Here is a 21526-nt window from a genome sequence, read left to right as displayed (position 1 = left end):
TTTTTACTACTTTTCTGGACCTTGAATGTAGTAATTTCGTTGCATTCTACTGAGGATAAAAAAAATCTCTTGGATTTCATCAAAAATATCTTAATTTGTGTTCTGAAGATAAACAAAGGTATTGCGGGTTGGAACAACATGAGGGTGAGTAATTTCATTTTTGGGTGAACTAACCCTTAAGCGAGTTTAATGCACCTTGCATTCTCAAACAAAACAATCTCTTTACTAGTTAATAAACACAGTGAAAAGAGAGCAAATTAATGTAAAAAATTAATGTTTTCACCTCTACCTCAGTTTTGTTTTGTTTTTTTGCTTGACTGAAATGACAAATGGTTTGAAATGTAATTATTTATATTTTAACAATATTAATTTCCATTTACTTTAATAATATACAATATACATAAGTTATTAAAGAATCAAAAGCACAATTAATACACTTACTATTATATAACGTAAGTGTTATACAATTGCTATTTATTTTTCAATAATGCTTTTTTTTGCCATTTTTTGCGATTTTTTTTTTTTTTTAATTCTCCTTTTGTGTTCCATGTACAACATAAAGCTTTGAAATGAAGGCAGGTTAATAATGACAGAATTTTTATTTCCAGTGAACTATTCCTTTAAAGAGTGTGAGTGTTGGGAGTGCATCACGACACAAAAATGAGTCATATGAGTGTACTCAGCGAAATGCATTGAGATTTGAAGACCTCTGTGGTAGTGCATTAGCAGTCTCATTCATTCACATTCACCCCGTCTCTCTTAAACAACAGACATGGTGCTGTCAGGGTTGACTCTGACAGGCCTAGAGCTCTTCCTCAGATCCTGGAGCTGTTTGGCTGGTTTCCCCACTCCCTCCTCAAACCTCCTCTCCACAACAGGAAGCACGGTCTCATGCAGGAAGGATGCGTTCTGTAGAATGAAGGCCTTTTTCTCGGTCTCCTGCTCGCAGCGCAGGCTGTAGTCCACATGTTGCACCGCCACCAGTATGATCTCCCGCAGGCTCTCCAGAAACACCATGTGCAGCTCTGGGAAGTACAGCTTCAGTCCTTCCTCCAGGAAGGCCATCATCTGCTTGGTGAAGGCCACAATAGTGTAGCTCAGATTAACCCAGCAGTCTTCACCCGTATACTGGTCGAAACTCCCTATACCGCAGCTTCGCATTTCATCTTTGAGTTTTGCCAGAGCTTCAGGAGTCATTAGGTTCATCCTACGCCACATCTCCTCAGAGTTACGATGCCTCGTTGCTTCTATGATGATGTCTTTCTGGCTTTGTAGAGCCGCCCTGATGTCTTTCACAAGCAAAGACTGTAAAATGAAGGTCAGATCCAAGCCAATCTCGCTCAGTTGCTTGCAGTGCTCGCTTGCGAATTTCACACATTCAGCAGCGGTGGACAAGCTCTCTTTGCTGTCAAACACCTGCTTGCTGAAGGCATCTACGAACATCTTCATCACCGAACGAGACCAGACCACAAAGGCAGAGTAGCAGCCAGTGTTGCCCGCAAAATCCGTCTCAAACTCCTTGGCGGTTTCCAGTAGGCTCGTGAAGAAGATGTTACATAGCTTCTGGATGTAAAGCAGCGTGGCTCCTTCGATGCGAAGCTGTCGGATGGCGGTCTGGACGGCTGCTGCTCTGTTTTTCAAAAAGAGCTCACAGGCCTTCGTGGACTGGCCCAGTCGAATGAGCTGGGATACAGCTCGCCGTGTGGCTTTAGGTCCTCCACGGAGAGAGCGATCAGGCGAGAGTTCAAACACCAGAACCTCAGTCAGCTGCCGAACGCGCTCATCCACCTTCCCCCTGAGCTCCTTCACCCGTGGGCTCACTGGTTGCTCCTTCAGATATTCATTTAGTTTATCCAGAAGATCAACAGCACCCTCAAAGTCTCTCTGAGCGATGCACACGTCAAGGTCTTCTGGAAGCTCCTGGATCCATTCGGGACTCAGATCCACCAGCTCCTCTGAATCCAGAGGTTCGTCATCATCGAATGGGTTTGTGGAGACTTCCTGTCTCACTGGTGACGTTGGCACCTCCTCTTCCTTTTTGTGCTTTTCTTTTGCCACTTTGTTTTTCTTTGTTTCCTCCAGGATCTCAAGCCACTCTTTCTTGATTTTGCTGTTCTCAGCTTTGAAGATGCGGCTGTCTGGGAACATGAGGATTTTGAACATGTCTTTCATCGGAGGGTTGTCTTTCACGTTTACAACCGCAAAGCTTTCCAGATCATACAATGCATTGTATTTGTACTTCACAGCTCCGCGCCTGTTTGCCAACCAGGTTGCAATTAGCAAGCAATCGTTCATCAGGAACGCATGGACCTTTTGGATCTGCGACATGTTGTCTACGTCATACTCCAAAAGATCACCATTATAGACCAGATATCTGCCTGGGGTTTCCATGATGTTCTTGCATCCCTCCACTTTTTCCAAAAGTGTGGTTAGGGTTCTTTGTTTGACCTCTTCTGTTTCCTTTGGGAAGCTGTGAGCATCTCTTTGGCTGTTTCATCTTTATCTGTGGACAGGAGAGACTGTGTAATGCTCTCCATTATGCTCTTCTGCTCAGTGAGAATGTGACTGAGCTGATACATCTCACTTTCCAGGTAGGAAATCTCCTTGGCTGTCTCAATAAACTGTCTGTAGTTTTTATAAACATTTTTCTTCAGGTTTTGTGCGGTTTCGTCGGCGAGTGTTTGTATTTTTTGACGGTGTTCTTGTAAATCTCGGTCACCGTCCGACTGCTGCGAGAGCTGCTTCACGTACGACTGAGGATCAAAATTAGGGGATTCCAGCAATTTACGCAAACGATTTCCAGTGTCTGACATTTTTTTGGTTGTTAAGGCTGAAGACAATGTATAAAAGAAACACAAATATGGATATAATTGTATAAAATCAGTCCGACATGGCAGTACAGCTGCAGAGAGAGACCGCTTCCTCAACAGGAAATGCGCGGCACCTCCCCGTGACCAGGGCTGCCAGGTTTTCACAACAAAACCCGACCGATTGCTCTCAAAACTAGCCAAAAACTATCCCAATCGCGTTTCAGGGTAAAAATCGTGTTCCAGGGGGTAAAATCCGAGTTTTCTGGAAAAATTCGTTTCTCAGGGGAAAAATATCATGTTATTTGGGGTCACTTCCTTCAACCCGCGGATATTAAAAACAACCCTTGGCAAAAGTTTAAAACTAGCCCAATTTGGCAACCCTTGGCAACACTGCCCGTGATGTCAGCATAGACTGTGGATGTCAGTCACATCACGTGAAGAGCGAACATTTCAAAATACACAACAACAAAGATTCACGCACTATAATATGTTTGAATAATTTAATAATAATAACAATTGCATCTCGTAACATGTTGTTATTTGCATTCGGTGTATGATACATGCGTTTTGTTGTTGTTGTTTATGTTAATATGCCATCGTTTGATTAAAAAAAAAAAAACAGCCATACCGTTTTAATTCATACACTTTATTACAAACGTAGCTCACAAATATAAAGTATCACAGATTTTAAAATATATATTTTTGCCCATTTGAGTAAAAACAGCAAGGCCAAAAATAAGTGCCACCCCCTTTGTAGGAAGTGTTTAACAGTAAAATATATAAATTACCCTAAAGAAAATCACCTTGTTTATAAGGACAATATTTTCAGAAGGCTCTAAATTTCAATATCGGAGTGAATAATTAAATATCAAATGATTAATTGTTCTATTTGTTGTTGTTTGTGCAGCTATATCAACTCCGTGCAACTGTTTTGAATAGTCAACATTTTCTGTAAGAATAACGTAACCCCGCATTCATTTTTATTTTATTTCCGTAACTCTATTGTATCTGTTTGGATATAGCATGTTGCAATATCCGCATATCCCCAATGTCGCGCTGTTCGTGTATATAACGTAACATTATAAAATCTAAAAATAGAAATACATTTCCCAGCATTCCCCACACTGTGTGACTTTATGATTGGCCAACAATTATTTTTTCATAGGTCTTTATTGGAAATGCACTGACAGTGTCATTTCAAAAAATTTGAGACGTTAATTATTATCGTCACACTCATGAAAGCCAACGATTAGCCCGAACTTTATACAAAACCCTTTAATGTATAAAGCGGGAGTTTCGTTGGTCGTGATTAATGGTTATATGTGGAGGTTTTGTGCTGGTTGATGTTGTCATCCAGTTAATTTATTCTTACTGAAGCAGACTGAAGATGGAGGATGAAGACTTTTTACTCGCTCTTCGTTTACAAGAGCAGTTTGATCAGGAGACATCGGTTGCTGGATGGAGTGATGAAGACTGTCAATCCAGTAAAAGGCGTAAGATTGACTCCTCTGGTCTGATGGATATGATTCCCTACTCTCAGGCCAGACCAGAGAGACCGTTGTCCATCGTGGATGAGTCGTGGGAGACCCTGGACCCCAATCCAGACATAAGAGCCATGTTCCTGCAGTTTAATGACAAGTTTTTCTGGGGGAAACTCAGCGGTGTGGAGGTGAAGTGGAGTCCGCGGATGACACTGTAAGATTCACAAATGATTATTCTGTATGATGCTCAGCAAAACTTATAAATGGATAGATAGATAGACATAAAAAGACAGACAGACAGATAGATAGATAAAAAGACAAATACATGGATAGATAAAAGATAGATGAAAAGACAAATAGATGGATAGATAAAAGACAAATAGATAGATGGATAAAAAGACAAATAGATAGATAGACTTTTATTATACAGATGTTTTTATTATTGTTTTATGTATATATGCTTTGGCAATATTGTATTATTTACAGTCATGCCAATAAAGAAATTTTGAATTGAATTGAAGATGGATAGATAGATGTCTTTGACTCATGTTAATTACTGGCTAATGTTGGACTCCCTCAGATGTGCTGGTGTTTGCTCTTATGAGGGAAGAGGAGGTTTATGTTCTATTCGCCTCAGTGAACCACTCCTGAAGCTCAGACCCCGAAAAGATCTTGTACAGGTTGGTTAAATCTGACTTTCTTCATTTTTAATGTCAAAATAAAAAATGTCTTAACTCAAGCTTATTGTATAATATGTAAAGCCTCTAAACTTTACTTTACTGACAAACCTAATAGTTTTAATATTAATAGTTTATCCTTTTTTAGCAAGAAAAAGGCCTTCTAGCATAATTGTAAAAAAAAAAATTCCACCTTCAAGTCATGGTACATGTCTTTGTGCTGTGAAATCTTTAATGATATTTAAAAATAACGCAAGAATAACTTTAATACTGTAATCATAATATTTCAAGATGAATATTTACTGGATTTAAGCAACTTTGATTACTTGATTATCCACACATACACACACACACACACACACACACACACACACACAAATATATATTTATATATACAAATCATCTTACTGAGACTTATTATTGGGAGATAATTAGTGATGACTGATATTTATATGCATTTTATGCAAGTAGTTTGCCATACTGTTATAAAATCTCATTGAGTTACCTTACATGCTGTCATAATTTCATCTTACTTTTTCGCATAAATTGCATATTTTTGCTCAGTTTGGGCCTCTGAATAATATTAATGTTATTTTCCTCCTCAAGGTGAGTGTATATTCCATATTCTCACTATATCATATGTACTATATGAACCATAAAAGCCTGATTGTATCAAATATGATACTCAACATAAAACACATATGCAAACCTTTTTATATTTTGTCTAAAGGTTCAATAAGCTCTTCCATTTAAAAAAAAAAAAAAATAGATTTCTAATATTTCAAATGTCAGACTTTACAGGATTAATAAATACATGATTTTGTTCTTATTGTTTATAATTCAATAATGCACCTTATTCTACAAAAAAAAAAGCTTTGTTTTATGTTTTATATAAAGCTATGTAATTAATCTAATAACTTCCTCCACCTTACAACTTTACATGATGAAAGTTTAAAATAAAAAAGTGTCCTAAATGTATTTCATGATCAGTTGCAGCTTGATTTTAATGTTTCTGTTTCTTTTCACAGACTCTTCTTCATGAAATGATCCATGCTCTTCTTTTTGTGACTCAAAACAACAGAGATCGAGACGGTCACGGACCAGAGTTCTGTAAACACATGGACAGAATCAACCAAGCAAGCGGCACAAAAATCACTGTACGACACTTTTTTGATATTCAGATCAGATTATTAAACAATATTCAGTTGTTAAAGGATTAGTTCACCCAAAAATGAAATGTCTGTCATTAATTACTCACCCTGATGTTGTTCCCAACCTGTAAGACCTTCTTTCATCTTCGAAACACAAATGAAGATCTTTTTGAAGAAATCCGAGAGGTTTTTTTCTTTCCCATAGAAAGCAATGTAATTTCCGTTATTCCGTCCAGAAAAGTAGTAAAGACATTGTTAAAATAGTCCATGTGACTACAGTGGTATAACCTTAATGTTATTAAGCAGTGAGAATACTTTGTGTGCGCAAAAACAAAACAAAAATAATGACTTTATTCAACAATTTCTTCTCTACCCTGTCAGACTTGTATGCAGTGAACGCAGTTCAGCGCTGCTGAATTGTATTTACGTCCGAACGCCAGCTTAGTATTGGCCGGCTCCTGTGTCAGCATCACATGCATGTGCCGTGGTGCTCACATGATCAGCGTCGGCCAATACCGAGCCAGCCTTTGGACTTAAACACGGAAGCGCTGCACTGCATTAACTTCATATGAGACTGACAGGGTAGAGAAGAAATGTTGAATAGTCATTATTTTTGCTTTGTTTGTGCGCACAAAAAGTATTCTTGTCGCTTCATAACATTTGAACCACTGTAGTCAAGTTGACTATTTTAACAATGTCTTTACTACTTTTCTGGGTAGCGTTTCCCAAAAGCATCGTAAGCCTAAGATGATCGTAGCTCCATTGGTTTCAATGGAGCTACGATCAACTTAAGCTTACGATGCTTTTGGGACGTTTCCCAAAAGCATCCCAAAACCACGGCACATGCAGCCCTGGTCCTTAAATGACGGTAATTGTGTTGCTTTCTATGGGGGATACAAAAAAAACCTTGCATTTCATCAAAAATATCTTAATTTGTGTTATGAAGATCTTACGGGTTTGGAATGACATGAGGGCAAGTAATTAATGGCATAAATTTCATTTTTGGGTGAACTAACCCGTCTGTCGTCACGCGTCACAGTATCCAGGAACAAATGTCCTGTCAGATCCCAAAAGCAAAAAGCAAACAGCAAAAGCTGCCAGTATATACTCATGGTGTGCTGTAGTACTGGCTAAAAATCATGGTCTAACCTTTATGTCCATACCAAAATCTTAGTTGACCAGACAGTGATTCATCTTTTATGAATCGTTAAAATATTTGTGTCCGGGATGCCGTGAGCCTCAAGACTGCAGTGTAAGCTTAGCTTATACATCTGCTATAAATGAATAGTGCTCATAAATGACTGTTTAAAAAGTATTCTCACTTGAAATTAATTAGAGGTTTGGACTCTATGATGTGATATAAGATTGTATGTGTCATGATGACTAGCAGAGAGAGTTTAACCTCAAGAACATTAATGACATTAATCTCTGTGCTGTATTGCATATCTTTTCACAGATATATCACTCATTTCACGATGAAGTTGACGTGTACAGGCAGCACTGGTGGCGCTGTAATGGACCCTGTCAGAATCGCCGCCCATTCTTTGGTTACGTAAAGCGTGCAATGAACAGACCTCCCTCGCCCAGAGACCCCTGGTGGGCTGAGCACCAAAGGACCTGTGGTGGAACATACACCAAGATCAAAGAGCCAGAGAATTATGGGAAAACAGGCAAAACCGACAAAAAGAAAGACAAGAATCCTTCCATAGAAACTTCTAAGGATTCAAAGCCTCCCAGCAGCACAACAGGTGATCCATTTGCTATTACCACATTGTTAAATCATGTATAAATGTGCATATTTAAAAAAAAAAAAAAAAAAAAAAACATTAAAAAGCAAATTAGATAATTTTTTAGAGTAGGGCTGCACAACAATTAATTGCGATTAATCGTTTGCAAAATAAAAGTCTGTGTTTACGTAATATATGTGTGTGTTCTGTGTATAATAATTATATATATATAAATACATGCACATACATGTATATATTTTGTGCAGCCAAGATTTTGTGTTCAACAGCAAGTGATTTGAACACTTGAAAAGAGCGGTCCACTAGATAGTGTGCACTATACACACTCGTGGTCACAGAGTGTACTTTAAAAGGCCTGGGTGCAGTGCTGAACTGTGCTCGAGACGGAGCGGAATGCAGAACATTTAGTATACCTGAGATTTAAAGGGATAGTTCACCCAAAAAATTTTCCCATCATGCACTTACCCCCAAGTTGTTCCAAACCTGTATGAGTTTCTTTGTTGTGTTGAACACAAAAGAAGATATTTTAAAGAATATCGATAACCAAACAGTTGACAGTAGCCATTCGACTTTCATAATAAGAAAAAAATATTATGGATGTCAACTGTTTGGTTACCGACATTCTTCAAAATATCTTCTTTTGTGTTCAACAGAACAAAGAAACTCATACAGGTTTGGAACAACTTGAGGTTAAGTACATGATGGAAAATTTTTCTTATAGTAAAATTCCTTATAGGAATTATTAAACAAGTATTTTGACTCATTGTTTCCACATGATGTTGCAGAGGTCAGGTGGCACAAGTGGGAGCTTCAGAAAATTGAAAGTTGTAATTACAAGACATGATTGAAAGTTGTAATTACAAGATTCTGCTTTTAAGCCAGAATCTTGAAATTGCAGTAAATCCTACATGCCAGGAACGTACCTCAGGTTTTCTTAACACTTCCCCTGTCTGCCATCGGTCAAACTAACAGATGGTCCCACCCACTATTGCCATTGGTTGAGCCAGTGTTGCTATGTCAGGCTGCTTGAACAAACAAAGAGCATTGTTTTGATAGTGCCACATTGTACTCATTTCTGGACAATCAAATATGTATTTTGTTGCAGGCTCTGGCTCACAAGACATCAGAAATGTCATTCCATTCAGTGGGAGAGGGTTTATTCTTGGAGGAAACATGCAGACTTCCACAAACAAGCAGAGTCAGAGTCCTCCCAAAGCTCAGCCCGAACCTCTGGTCTCTCCTCCTGACTCTCCGCTTCTTCCGAGACTACGGCCCTTTGAGACAAACTTGTTCAAAAGAGTCAGCTCAGGTGCATCGAATGTTCCCCGCAAGAAGTCTGTTGGCAACACTAATGTCTTTGTCAACGTCAATGGCTCGCCTGTGAGAATTTCCAAAGGCAATGACTCAAGAGGCAAGCAGAGGTCAGTACGAGATCTTTTCCAGGCCATAATCCTCAAATCTCCGGAGAGAGCAACCAGTGCTTCCAGTTCCTCCAAGCCTGACACAGAAGCCACGGCAGCAAACCCTTCTAAATGTAATGGACCATCTTCATCTAGTGCCTTAGACGCAAAACCTTTTGGGAAAACAAGCCTGATCAATAACCATCATTCATCCACCACCACAGGGCCAAAGCCTGGCTCTACAGAGTCGAACCTCTCCAAATATTTTGGAAGCAGTGCTAAAACAGAATTCCCAGATTCAAAGTCAAAAGCTTTTGGAAGCCCCCAAAAGTCTAGCGCACCAGGTTACATTTCTAAGTTCTTCAGAAGTAACCAAAAACTAGGGTCAGATGCTGCAAGCTCAGGATTCCGAAACACTGGAAGTCCCCAAAGTTCACATACTTCAACTACTTCAGGGTCCAAGCACTTTGGAGGCTCTGGAAAGCCTGAATCCAACTTTCCAAGCCCAAGATCCATTGGCAGCCCCCGGACATCAGGGACTACGCCTTCAGGAGCCAAGAAAAGATCATGGGAAGAGCATAACTCTGAACATATCTTTGATTACTTCCAGCGGACAACCGGTGAGTCTGCCACGTCCGCAGTGCAGCAGAGAGAGGAGGTCGGAGACACCGTTCTGCCTGCAGTCTGGGATCAGCAAGCAAATAATCCTCCAGTCCAAATCACCGTCCACTGCCCTGTGTGCCACATCAAAGTACCTGAGTCGACAATTAATCAACATTTAGATTCCTGTCTGTCATAATCTTTCAAAACATAAAGTAGTAGGCCATAGGGCTTTACTAAAGCTATGAGAGGTATTTTCTGCGGTATTCCTTTATTTAAAACTCAGGTATAGCTGTAAATAGAAAGATTATTTTATGTCATAGTGCTGAGAAATTGTCTTCCAATGCAATAACTATGTCAGTCACAGTAAGTCTTTAGCAGAACAGTAGCTCACAAAACATGCCACATTTCATTTTGTACTAATCTAATTACTGGCTTAATCTACCTCATTTTTGTAAAAAGAGAGCATTTGCATCCTGGCAAGATTGTTGGGCGTGGTCAGCACTGATTGACAGCTTAGTTGAAACTGAATGAGTGGTTTAAAGAGACGTCACTGTCCTTGTGCGGGTTGATGTCCGCGGTTCATGCTGATTCAGCAGTACTGAATTGTGCACGTGTTGGCTGTCCGCTGTGGGATTTAGATGTGCTTAGCTTTTCTGCCGGATCAGGCTTTGCAAGGTCGCTTTCATCTCGGTGTCATCGATAACAGCTCTGTCAGGTTGTCCCATGAGTGGGCGGAGCTTGTCCCACCTTCTGCATAAAAAATTCACATATACTTTGTGCCTTAGAGTAATGTGCACATTCAAAAATTAACCCCACCCAGATGTGAATATTAAGGTGTGCAGGTTAACACCTCGTGATGTAATAATAGTCATGACGTATTGTGTTTCAAATGCAGCGACCCACCTTTGAAGGAAACAATGCCTGATGATGAGGTCACGCCGCTAATGTTACACCTAGAACACGCAGATGTTACTTTTGGCGTGGTTCACTTATAGGCCCAAGCACATAATATTGATTTACCTGCAGGACGCAGTGATTTGTTAAGTGTTTTCATGCTCCAGGCATCTGTGACGTAATTCGTAATGTATGCATGCGGTTCTAACATGCACTACAGGTTCTGATAAAGGCAAACTGTGGTGGTAATGCATCATTCTCTGTTGGGAGTGAAAACTTTGCACAATTTACTGTTGGCCGATTTAGGGCCAGACTTTGTTTTAAAAATGGTTTTATATTGATTTATACTCTATTTTAATATAAAATTGAGAAGTTTATTAAGTGGTTTTAAATGTTTGTGCGTTGATTTTGTTAAATGTTGAGTGGATTTTCTATCGTGTTTTAAACTCAAAATTGTGCCTGATTTATGCTTGACTGTTTCCTTTGATAACTTTGTTGTTTAAATAAATGTTCAGTTAATTAATTTGGTATCCCTTTGTCTTCTTAAAACACTCTAGATGGTGAAAAATGGTTTTATATATATATATATATATATATATATAGTACAGTCCAAAATTTTGGAACCACTAAGATTTTCAATGTTTTTAAAAGACGTTTCATCTGCTCACCAAGGCTACATTTATTTAATTAAAAATAAAAACAGTAATATTGTGAAATATTATTACAATTTAAAATAACTGTGTACTGTTTAAATATATTTGACAAAGTAATTTATTCCTGTGATGCAAAGCTGAATTTTCAGCATCGTTACTCCAGTCTTCAGTGTCACATGATCCTTCAGAAATCATTCTAATATGCTGATTTGCTGCTCAATAAACATTTATGATTATTTTCAATGTTGAAAACAGTTGTGTACTTTTTTTTCAGGATTCCTTGATGAATAGAAAGTTCAAAAGAACAGCATTTATCTGAAATACAAAGCTTCTGTAGCATTATACACTACCGTTCAAAAGTTTGGGGTCAGTAAGAATTTTTATTTTTATTTTTTTGAAAAGAAATTAAAGAAATGAATACTTTTATTCAGCAAGGATGCATTAAATCAATCAAAAGTGGCAGTAAAGACATTTATAATGTTACAAAAGATTAGATTTCAGATAAACACTGTTCTTTTGAACTTTCTATTCATCAAATAATCCTGAAAATAAATATTGTACACAAATATTTTGTACAATTGTACACATTAAATGTTTCTTGAGCAGCAGATCAGCATATTAGAATGATTTCTGAAGGATCATGTGACACTGAAGACTGGAGTAATGATGCTGAAAATTCAGCTTTGCCATCACAGGAATAAATTACTTTGTGAAATATATTCAAATAGAAAACAGTTATTTTAAATTGTAATAATATTTCACAATATTACTGTTTTTTACTGTATTTTTAATTAAATAAATGTAGCCTTGGTGAGCAGACGAAACTTCTTTTAAAAACATTAAAAATCTTAGTGGTTCCAAACTTTTGGACTGTACTGTATATATATAATCATATTTATGTTTTATTTATTCCAAGTTTTACATATGGGCAATTCTGGTACCTTTTTAACGCTGTACCATTTAAAAAATTTATAGACTTGTTTTTAATTCAAGGATGTATTTTTATAGGATAAAGACTTAGGGGCAATTCACAAAATTACCCCACACCCTAACAGGCAGCTTTCGCGACCAATTGTAAAGACCTTTTTTCACGACCATTACTCCAATCTGCAGATACCCACACTTGGAAAAAACGCAAGATACAAGCAGCGGAATGAGTAGGGCTGCACAACGATTAATCGAGATTAATCGTTTGCAAAATAAAAGTCTGTGTTACGTAATATATGTGTGTGTTCTGTGTATAATAATTATGTATATATAAATACATGCACATACATATATAAATTTAAGAAATATATTCATGTATAAATAATTATACATATTTATATATATATTATATTACATATAAATATAAACATTTTATATATAAATATATATATTTTTAATATATTCATGTATGTGCATGTATTTATATATACATAATTATACACAGAACACACACATATTACGTAACACAGACTTTTATTTTGCAAACGATTAATCATGATTAATCGTGCAGCCCTAGGAATGAGAAGAAAAAAAAAAAAAGATCTCAAGACATGTTTTTAAAAGTTACATCAAAAAGTTGAAAAAGTTTAGTTTAATCATATCTAACAAAAGTTTGTAAATATATAATGTGTATGTCTGTGTATGTATGTATGTATATATATGTATATGTATGTATGTGTGTATATATATATATATATATATATATATATATATATATGGGAAAGTTACTTTAAAAGTAATGCAATACAATATTGCGTTACTCCCTAAAAAAGTAACTAATTGCGTTACTTAGTTACTTTTTATGGAAAGTAATGTGTTACGTTACTTTTGTGTTACTTTTTCTCACCTGGGCTGTTTGATTGTTTGTTTGTTTTTGTAACAACAAAAAAATTCTATTTTTGGCAAATATAAAACCCATTCACACCAAAAGTCAAAAGCCTCAGACTGAAGGAAATGCAAATTCATGCCTGTACAGTAGAGGGCGCAGTTCAAACAAACAAGACTTTTAGCTGTGCTGCCATTCTGGAATACAGAAGAATAGAACGCAGGAGAAGAAGTAAATGAGTAGATGTATGCTCACATTTAGTCTAGAACTAGTCTAGAATAACCATCATGTTTACACGAGGAGTCAGTCAATAAATGGGAAAACAAAGGAACTTGCATTACTTATTTGAAAAGTAACTCAGAAATTTTTGAGGTAAATTTAAAAGTAATGTGTTACTTTACTAGTTACTTGAAAAAAGTAATCTGATTACTTGTAATGTGTTACCCCAACACTGCATATATATATATATATTTTACAAACTGTTATGTTAGATGCGATTAATCGATTTTACAACACTAATTTTAACTTCAGCATTGCAATTTAGAATGACGTGTGTGAGTGAGACGCTGCAAAAGATGCAAGCTCAATGGTCAAAGACATCCATCTGCCGCATATTTACATAGAAAAACAATGGAAAAGTAGCACAGTGGAATGCAAAAATGATGCAGGGTAGATGATAAAAATTCAAGGTTTAGAGACGCGGTTTTTAAAAGCTGGACTACTTTTACCTTGAGCACTGCTTTTTTAGAACTGTCATGTGCAAGATGCTGCAAAAGATGCGAGCGCAACTTTCAAACACATACATTTAGAAGCGCTTGCATAGAAAAACAATGGAAAAACGTCACAGTGAAATACGAAAATGTGTTCTGTGTGAACGGCCCCTTACAAAATAACCTCTGGTCAAGCTCAGACATGAAATTAGCTATTAGCTTTATTAGCTATTAATTACTTTATTAATTACAATTACATGTCATTGTATAAATAATTAACAGGATAGAAATAAATGCAGAGCCGAATAGGTGTGGCTTCACCTTGTCCAGCTCCACCTCTGTGGATCTAAGGGGTGGAGCTTAATTAATTTTTATCTCCCATAGAAAGCAACTTAATTACCGCATTCAAGGTCCAGAAAAGTAGTAAAAACATTGTTAAAATAGTAAACTTGACTGCATTGGTTCAACCTTAATGTTATGAAGCGACAAATACTTTTTGTGCTCAAAAACAAAACAAAAATAACGACTTTATTTAAAGGTGCCATCGAACGTTTTTTTTACAAGATGTAATATAAGTCTAAGGTGTCCCCTGAATGTGTCTGTGAAGTTTCAGCTCAAAATACCCCATAGATTTTTTTTTATTAATTTTTTTAACTGCCTATTTTGGGGCATCATTAACTATGCACAGATTAATGGGCTGCTGGCCCTTTAAATCTCATGCTCCCTGCCCATCAAGCTCGCGACTTTATAATACAGTGCATTTACACAGTTCACACAGCTAATATAACCCTCAAAATGGATCTTTACAAGATGTTCATCATGTATGCTGCATGCATGCTTCGGGTCATGTGAGTATAGTATTTATTTGGGTGTTTATATTTGATTCTGAACGAGTTTGATAGTACTCCGTGGCTAAAGCTAACATTACACACTGTTGGAGAGATTTATAAAGAATGAAGGTGTTTATGAATTATACAGACTGCAAGTGTTTAAAATTGAAAATAGCGACGGCTCTTGTCTCCGTGAATACAATAATAAACAATGGTAACTTTAACCAACAGTAGCCTACATTAGCAACATGCTAACTAAGCATTTAGAAAGACAATTTACAAATATCACTAAAAATATCATGATATCATGGATCATGTCAGTTATTATTGCTCCATCTGCCATTTTTCGCTGTTGTTCTTGCTTGCTTACCTAGTCTGATGATTCAGCTGTGCACAGATCCAGACGTTACTGGCTGCCCTTGTCTAATGCCTTTCATAATGTTGGGAACATGGGCTGGCATATGCAAATATTGGGGCGTACACCCCGACTGTTACGTAACAGTCGTTGTTATGTTGAGATTCGCCTGTTCTTCGGAGGTCTTTTAAACAAATGAGATTTATATAAGAAGGAGGAAACAATGGAGTTTGAAACTCAGTGTATGTCTTTTCCATGTACTGAACACTTGTTATTCAACTATGCCAAGGTAAATTCAATTTTTAATTCTAGGGCACCTTTAACAGTTTTTCCTCTTCCGTGTTTACATTCAAATGCCGGCTCAGTGTTGGCGATACTGAATAATGAATAATGATAACATTAATAGTAAGGCACTTCATGTGGACAACATGTGGTACAGAACAAAGAAATTACACAAGAACGGTAAAGAATGGATACTTTGGAATTGTTTGGGTCCACATTGTTTTTTACAACATGACAAAATATCCTTGTGGTCAGATCTTTTTGCAACCCACTGTTCTCAGGAGTCTCACACACAGATAACAGTTTCAGCCAGATCGGGGATTTCAGTTTTTTAGTTACTTTGTGTATTCAGTTCATTGGATGATAAAGGAGTCAGGGAAGTTTAGCAGCATCTGAGCTGTCTTTGTGTGTTTGTGTGCACATGCTGTCTTTGTAATGGCCTCATGTCAATGCTTTGTGTTCAGCTGCAGCTGGGTGTGTTGTGTCAGAGGGGCGGATCCGTGGCTGATCGTGGTCACCATCTGCCCGCTACTGACACCTTTGTTCCGTGTCGGGATTCCGGCCCTGACCTCACCCTGAGTCAATTCATCCTGGCCATTTCCTGCCCATGTGTTCTTCAAGCCAAGGTCTGAGCTGCCATTAGAGGACTGTGATCTGGTTTTAATCAAAGTAATCAAAATTTCAGTGTTTAATTGGAATATAACAGCATACATGCAGCACATTTGTATTTATAAAAGTGTTTCTTTTTTAACACTTCATAAAGTGAATATAATATAGAAGTATTGTGTATATAGTGTTTTGGGAACAGATTACATTTTTTTATTTTGTATCATTATTGTTTTTTTTTTTTTTTTTTTAAAACAGGTCAGTAGCAAATCTAAATAATGTACATGCGATGAAAATGTAGGTTACCGCATAATAGCTCTGGCTGTGCTTTGATCAGAAGAAAAGATTAAATCAGAACTTAATTCTCATGAATATTCAATGACCTTCCTGTCCGTCATTGGCGGCCACGCCCAGTCTGCTCTGGGTCTCTTTAAAACGACAGGAAGTGCGAGTTCTAGGCTAGAGATTATAGGTGTTGTTCGGAGCGGTGACTGTTACATGGGTTTTTCGACGTTGGAGTGTAAAGGTCTTTAAGAAAATTATCACATGCCGTTACTGTACTCTCGTCTGTAAGCAGAGCGTGTTATTTGTGAATGTTAGTATGAATGGTAAGGTTGGGAATGGAGCAGCGGGCGGCATGCTGGCCTGTATTGAGGGTCTACCGCCGCTGCCCAAGAGCCTGAGCGGACTGCTCAACTCCAGCGGCGGGTCGTGGAGAGAGATGGAGAGGATGTATGTGAAGAAGACCATGATTCAGGATGACTTGAGCCGAGGACGGAATAACACGGACAGTCTGCTGGCGAATAAACCAGCAAACCTGGATGCCGCCCTGGCTTTGCTGAGAAAAGAGATGGTAAGGGGGTACAGAATAGTAGGCAACAGCTGTTCTCCTGACCGCAGGCGTTCATTTAACTTGTCAGTGCTTGTGTCTCAAAGTGAGCTTCCGAACGACTCGAGAACAACATGTTTTGACATCACAGGAGCCAATAGAACATTTTTGGAACGTTAATGGATTTAAAAGTTCGTTTAAGAACTTGTTCATTTCGAAATATTTGAAAGCGAATGTTCGAATCGAAACTAGTCAGTGATTGCCAAAAAAAAAAAAAAAAAAAAAAAATCTTATTATGTTTTGAACTTGACCTTGATCCTCAAATCCTCGAAATGTTTTAGTGGTTTGAGCACGAATTTCCAACAATGTTCGATTCGAATGATTGGATCGTACATTTGAAACCTGCTTGTGATGCCCAAAAATGATCGATAGAAATGATTTAAATGCCTGTGTGATGCCAAAAAAATGTTCGCTTCAAATGACTCTGGAAAAAAAAAAAAAAGAAGATTTGAATGTTTTGAACAGCCTGTGATTCCCAACCGTGTTTGATTGAAATGTTCCGATAATGCCTGTGTTGAACACAAATGTTCGGTTCGTAACTACTGTGATGCCCAAAAATATTCGCTTCCGATGTTTTGAACATCACTTTTTCAACTTTTTTTTATTTTTTTATTTGAATGTTTTGATCACCCCTGTAAATTCCTACCTATGTTTGATTTGCATGTTCTGTGATGAACAAATAACTTTGGTTTGTAAGTAACTTCCATCTGATGCCAAAAATTGTTCGGAACTAGTCTGCGATGCCTAAAAAGGTTTGCTTCGAACGCTTTGAACATCACAGACTAGTTCCGACCATTCGAATCGAACATATTTGGCCACCAGAGGGAAGATAAAAACGTACAAACCAAAGTTATTTGTTCATCACAGGCACATTCGGAGCATGCAAATCGAACATACTGTTGTTGGGAATTTGCAGGAATGTTTAAAACATAAAAAAAAAAAAAAAAAAAATCAAGGTGTTTTTTTGTTCTATCGAAGTACATTACGGTCTTGTTCAAAGCGTTCTTTTTAGACAAGACCATAATGTTTGATTTGAATGATTTGAACACTTTTTTTGATATCCAACAATGTTCAATTCAAATGTTTGATTGTTCATTAAGAACTAGTCTGTGATGACTAAAAATGTTCCGTTTGAATGTTTAAAAAGCACCTGCGATGAACAAAAATGTTATGTAAATGTTTTTCAAATGAAAATTACCCCATGTTTTACTCATCCTCAAGCCATCTAGGTGTAGCTATATGACTTCTCTCAGGCGAATACTGAAGAAAGTGCATCCTATATATCATAAATGTACTCCACACGGCTCCAGGGGGTTAATAAAGGCCTTCTGAAGCAAAGCAATGCATTTTTGTAAGAAAAATATCCATATGTTATAAGTTAAAATATCTAGGCTAAATGTCCTACGCTTTCCGTATTCAACTTACAAAAAAAGCGTAACTGATGCGACGTCAGTTAGGCTTTTTTTGTAAGTTGAATATGGAAGGTGGTCTTACGGAAGCTAGATATTTTACTCATTAAATATGGATATTAACGTGTTAAATGTAGATATTTTTCTTATCTGTGATGCCTAGAAATGTTCGATTTAGACATGTTACTTAAAAACAACAGGTTCTGTTTTGGGTCCTTCGGCTATTTTTAAGTGTATTGCTTTACCTTTTGCTGTAACACTTGAACTATCACTGAGAAAAGATTACAAACCATTACAATGTCAGAACAAAGGTAAACCTGAGGAACATTAGGCTTGGAATGCAAGCACAAAATATACATTATATGACTTTGCTAAATACCACAGGTAGATTTCAAAGTAAATGTTTGTTCTAGTATGCAATTTGTTGTCTCTTTGATCGTTCTGTATGTACTCATTACAGTTTGTGTTTGCGCAGGTGGGCTTGCGGCAGCAGGACATGTCCCTGCTCTGTCAGCTCTGGTCCCTTCACGAGTCCATCCAGGAGTACAAAGGCAGCTGCCAGGACCTCTCCGCTGTGTCCAGTGCAGATGGACCGTATGGAATGGAGAACGGCTATTTCGATGAAGATGAGGAATATTATACTGAATCCGGTATGACGCCAACCGAAACGCCAGATGGAAATGATACATCTCCTAAAAACGGGACATCCAAGGACAGCTGGATACATGACTCGTTCCATATCACAATATAAAATGCTTGACTTTTTTTTTTTATCTTTTTTTTTTTGGTTTATGAAAACAAGCTGTGCCATAATTTAGTTTGCTGGCATCGTTTAGTTTTACAGCAGACTCTTTCTATAGGAAATATAAATGAGGATTATTATTTATTGTATAATATAGTATTTTTTTTTTTTTCCTGATTTAATCAACATCGGAAATTTTATAAGATCATTTTTATAAGGGCAGAAGCATATCATTTCATAATGATGTTTACAGTAAATCATGCTTAAATTTATGTTGGTGAATTTAAAGACATTTTGACGCTTCACCCCTCTGGATTTATAAAAGTCTTATTTCTCGCTGAGCAGTCGCTCGCTGGGTGCTTACAGGAAACAGGGGTTTGTTTTTATTAAAAATATCAATTCTGAATATGCTGGAAATGCTACCTATTCTTCGCTGACATATAATCCAGGGTATAACCAACACAAAGAGCTTGTGACAGCATCACCAAAACAAAACTCAATGTTCCAGTTTTCTTATTGTATTATGTGTAACTCATTATGAACATATCTATATACTGTGTAAGTAAATCGATAACCAGCTCCATAACATTTCCTTCCCACCTTATGTAAACCTATGCTAGATCATGTATTGTAGATGTTTTATTTATTTCCTTATAATTGCTGCTTTGATTCAGTCTTCCATTGCACTGAAATCCCTCTCAGTGCATATCATGGGAGAATCATCATGTGTCTTTTTGCTCAAATGTCAAGTGACGCACATGAGGTCACCTGTATTCAAAATGTGAGATAATAAACTTTGCAAGTACATATGGCCATCAAGCAACCAAAAACAAAAGCAGTGTATGCATATTGTGAATGTTATCACAGCATGCCATAATGTAAGCATTTTCTCGACGTGTTGGTGAATCGAATGCCTGGAATTCAAAAAGTGCATCATGATGGATCATCCAATTCTGACTGAGAACTGACAATCTTCAGAGATGTTTCATCTACATGAATATTAATATCAGCAGAGAGAGAATTTGTTCTACCTCTTGTGTGTTTGAGCTCTGAAATGTTTTTTCTCGCACCAGCAGACACAATCACACCGCTTTTTAAAATTCCCAGCATTTATGATTCAATTTTAACACTCTTCCAATTTATAACCTTCTTATTTGGTTCAATTTTTGAGAGAAAAAAAAAATAAGGATCTTGTTATGCAACCACAAGGCTTTAGGTGCTTTGACCAAAAGCAGCACTGAACTTCACACATCGTGCCTTGACGCACCTCGGCTTTGAATCCAGGTGTTTTTGCCATTTTTGGCCCTCTCTTATCATATAATTTCATATCTACATCCAGCATCTTCATGCATCCATTTCAGTCCCTCTAATTAACAGCAGAACGTTCCACCCTGAAAATGTCTCCTCGCCACCCGCCTCATTATCTTCTACCCTGTGGTGATTTATTGCTGTGATCCTGCTAGGAAATTTCCTCTCGGATTTCGTAATTTGCATAGGAGTCAGTAAAAGTAATTTTTGGCCCGTTTGAACTCTGTGGTTGGTTGTGAAATGATTTCTGCAGTTGTTTTGTATACAAAGATGGTACATTATTCTGTTAGATGGCTTTTGTCTGTTTGATGTTTCTGGTCAGTCCATGTTCTTGTATGTTTTGCAAAGTTGTCAGATGTGTTTGAATTGATAATTGATACAGGAATGATCCATTTTGTGTGTTTTATTGTGTGTGTGTTAGCTATATAAAATAAATATAATAATGTATGGTCCTTGAGCGTTTTTGTTGCTACTTTTCTGTCACTTTACAATGTTCTACACAGTACAAAAGTACTATATATGAATAGTACTATATATTTATATAGTTAAGAAGTGGAAAAAATAGACAACCCCGCAATAAAAGTTTCAGACTGCTTAATTCAGTTGTCCAGTTATCTTGTTTAATTTGCATCTTAATGCAATTTTGTATATAAATATCTTAACTTCTGGCATCCTGTTTATCAAGATATTAAAAATTGCAGCTGATCTGATCTAGTTTCATCCATCACACTGGAAATGGACGGTCAGATTGAGTGCATTGCATTGTGGGATAGAGTTCTTTTATACTGCTTTGACAAAATTAGTTTAGGTGATTTATATCTGGAAATGTGCATAGTGTACTCATTATGACTATACTTCAATATATAGTATGCAGCACAGTATGCAAATTTTATGTATGCATATTTTCAGGTTGACCTACATATTGAATATTAGCTTACTGTATGGAATATCATCTCCAATAATGCAATGTACTCGATTCAACCTTCCATATCCTTTTTCATTTGATCAACCTGCTAAATGTTAAGACATTTATACACAGATCTGGATTAAAAATGCAAAATTACCATTTTATTTCCAAGATAATAACATGATACCACTTGCTGAATTAAACATGCAACATAATGAGGTCACGTGTGTGACATACAATATTACTGTTTGAAAAGTTTAT

General features: G+C 37.1%; 3 protein-coding genes across 3 annotated transcripts; 2 read left to right on the top strand and 1 right to left on the bottom strand.

Annotated features, from left to right (window-relative positions):
- Positions 1-580: 580 nt before the first annotated feature.
- exoc8 (exocyst complex component 8) lies at positions 581-3097 on the bottom strand. Its single transcript, XM_048208416.1, is given in 2 exon segments — positions 581-2507; positions 2510-3097. Coding segments are annotated over 2 exon segments (2052 nt in total). The 5' UTR covers positions 2814-3097; the 3' UTR covers positions 581-759.
- A 556-nt stretch (positions 3098-3653) lies between these two features.
- Positions 3654-11284, top strand: sprtn (SprT-like N-terminal domain). The gene is made up of 5 exons (XM_048208417.1): positions 3654-4505; positions 4872-4971; positions 5997-6125; positions 7576-7867; positions 8970-11284. The coding sequence occupies exons 1-5, from the start codon at positions 4198-4200 to the stop codon at positions 10061-10063; spliced, it is 1923 nt and encodes a 640-aa protein (XP_048064374.1). The 5' UTR covers positions 3654-4197; the 3' UTR covers positions 10064-11284.
- A 5198-nt stretch (positions 11285-16482) lies between these two features.
- fam89a (family with sequence similarity 89 member A) lies at positions 16483-20810 on the top strand. The gene is made up of 2 exons (XM_048208414.1): positions 16483-16863; positions 18784-20810. The coding sequence occupies exons 1-2, from the start codon at positions 16612-16614 to the stop codon at positions 19057-19059; spliced, it is 528 nt and encodes a 175-aa protein (XP_048064371.1). The 5' UTR covers positions 16483-16611; the 3' UTR covers positions 19060-20810.
- Positions 20811-21526: the final 716 nt, after the last annotated feature.

This window comes from Megalobrama amblycephala, linkage group LG11 (assembly GCF_018812025.1).
Source record: "Megalobrama amblycephala isolate DHTTF-2021 linkage group LG11, ASM1881202v1, whole genome shotgun sequence".
Lineage (NCBI taxonomy): Eukaryota > Metazoa > Chordata > Actinopteri > Cypriniformes > Xenocyprididae > Megalobrama > Megalobrama amblycephala.
The sequence above is the reverse complement of the archived record's forward strand: the minus strand, read 5'-3'. Positions and strand labels throughout refer to the sequence as shown.

Excerpts from the sequence above, each read along its gene's own strand:
- fam89a (XM_048208414.1), top strand. The coding sequence starts at position 16,612 with ATGAATGGTAAGGTTGGGAATGGAGCAGCGGGCGGCATGCTGGCCTGT. Across the intron at positions 16,864-18,783 it reads CTTTGCTGAGAAAAGAGATG|GTGGGCTTGCGGCAGCAGGA; the intron begins GTAAGGGGGTAC and ends GTGTTTGCGCAG.
- sprtn (XM_048208417.1), top strand. The coding sequence starts at position 4,198 with ATGGAGGATGAAGACTTTTTACTCGCTCTTCGTTTACAAGAGCAGTTT. Across the intron at positions 4,972-5,996 it reads CCCGAAAAGATCTTGTACAG|ACTCTTCTTCATGAAATGAT; the intron begins GTTGGTTAAATC and ends TTCTTTTCACAG. Across the intron at positions 6,126-7,575 it reads CAAGCGGCACAAAAATCACT|ATATATCACTCATTTCACGA; the intron begins GTACGACACTTT and ends ATCTTTTCACAG.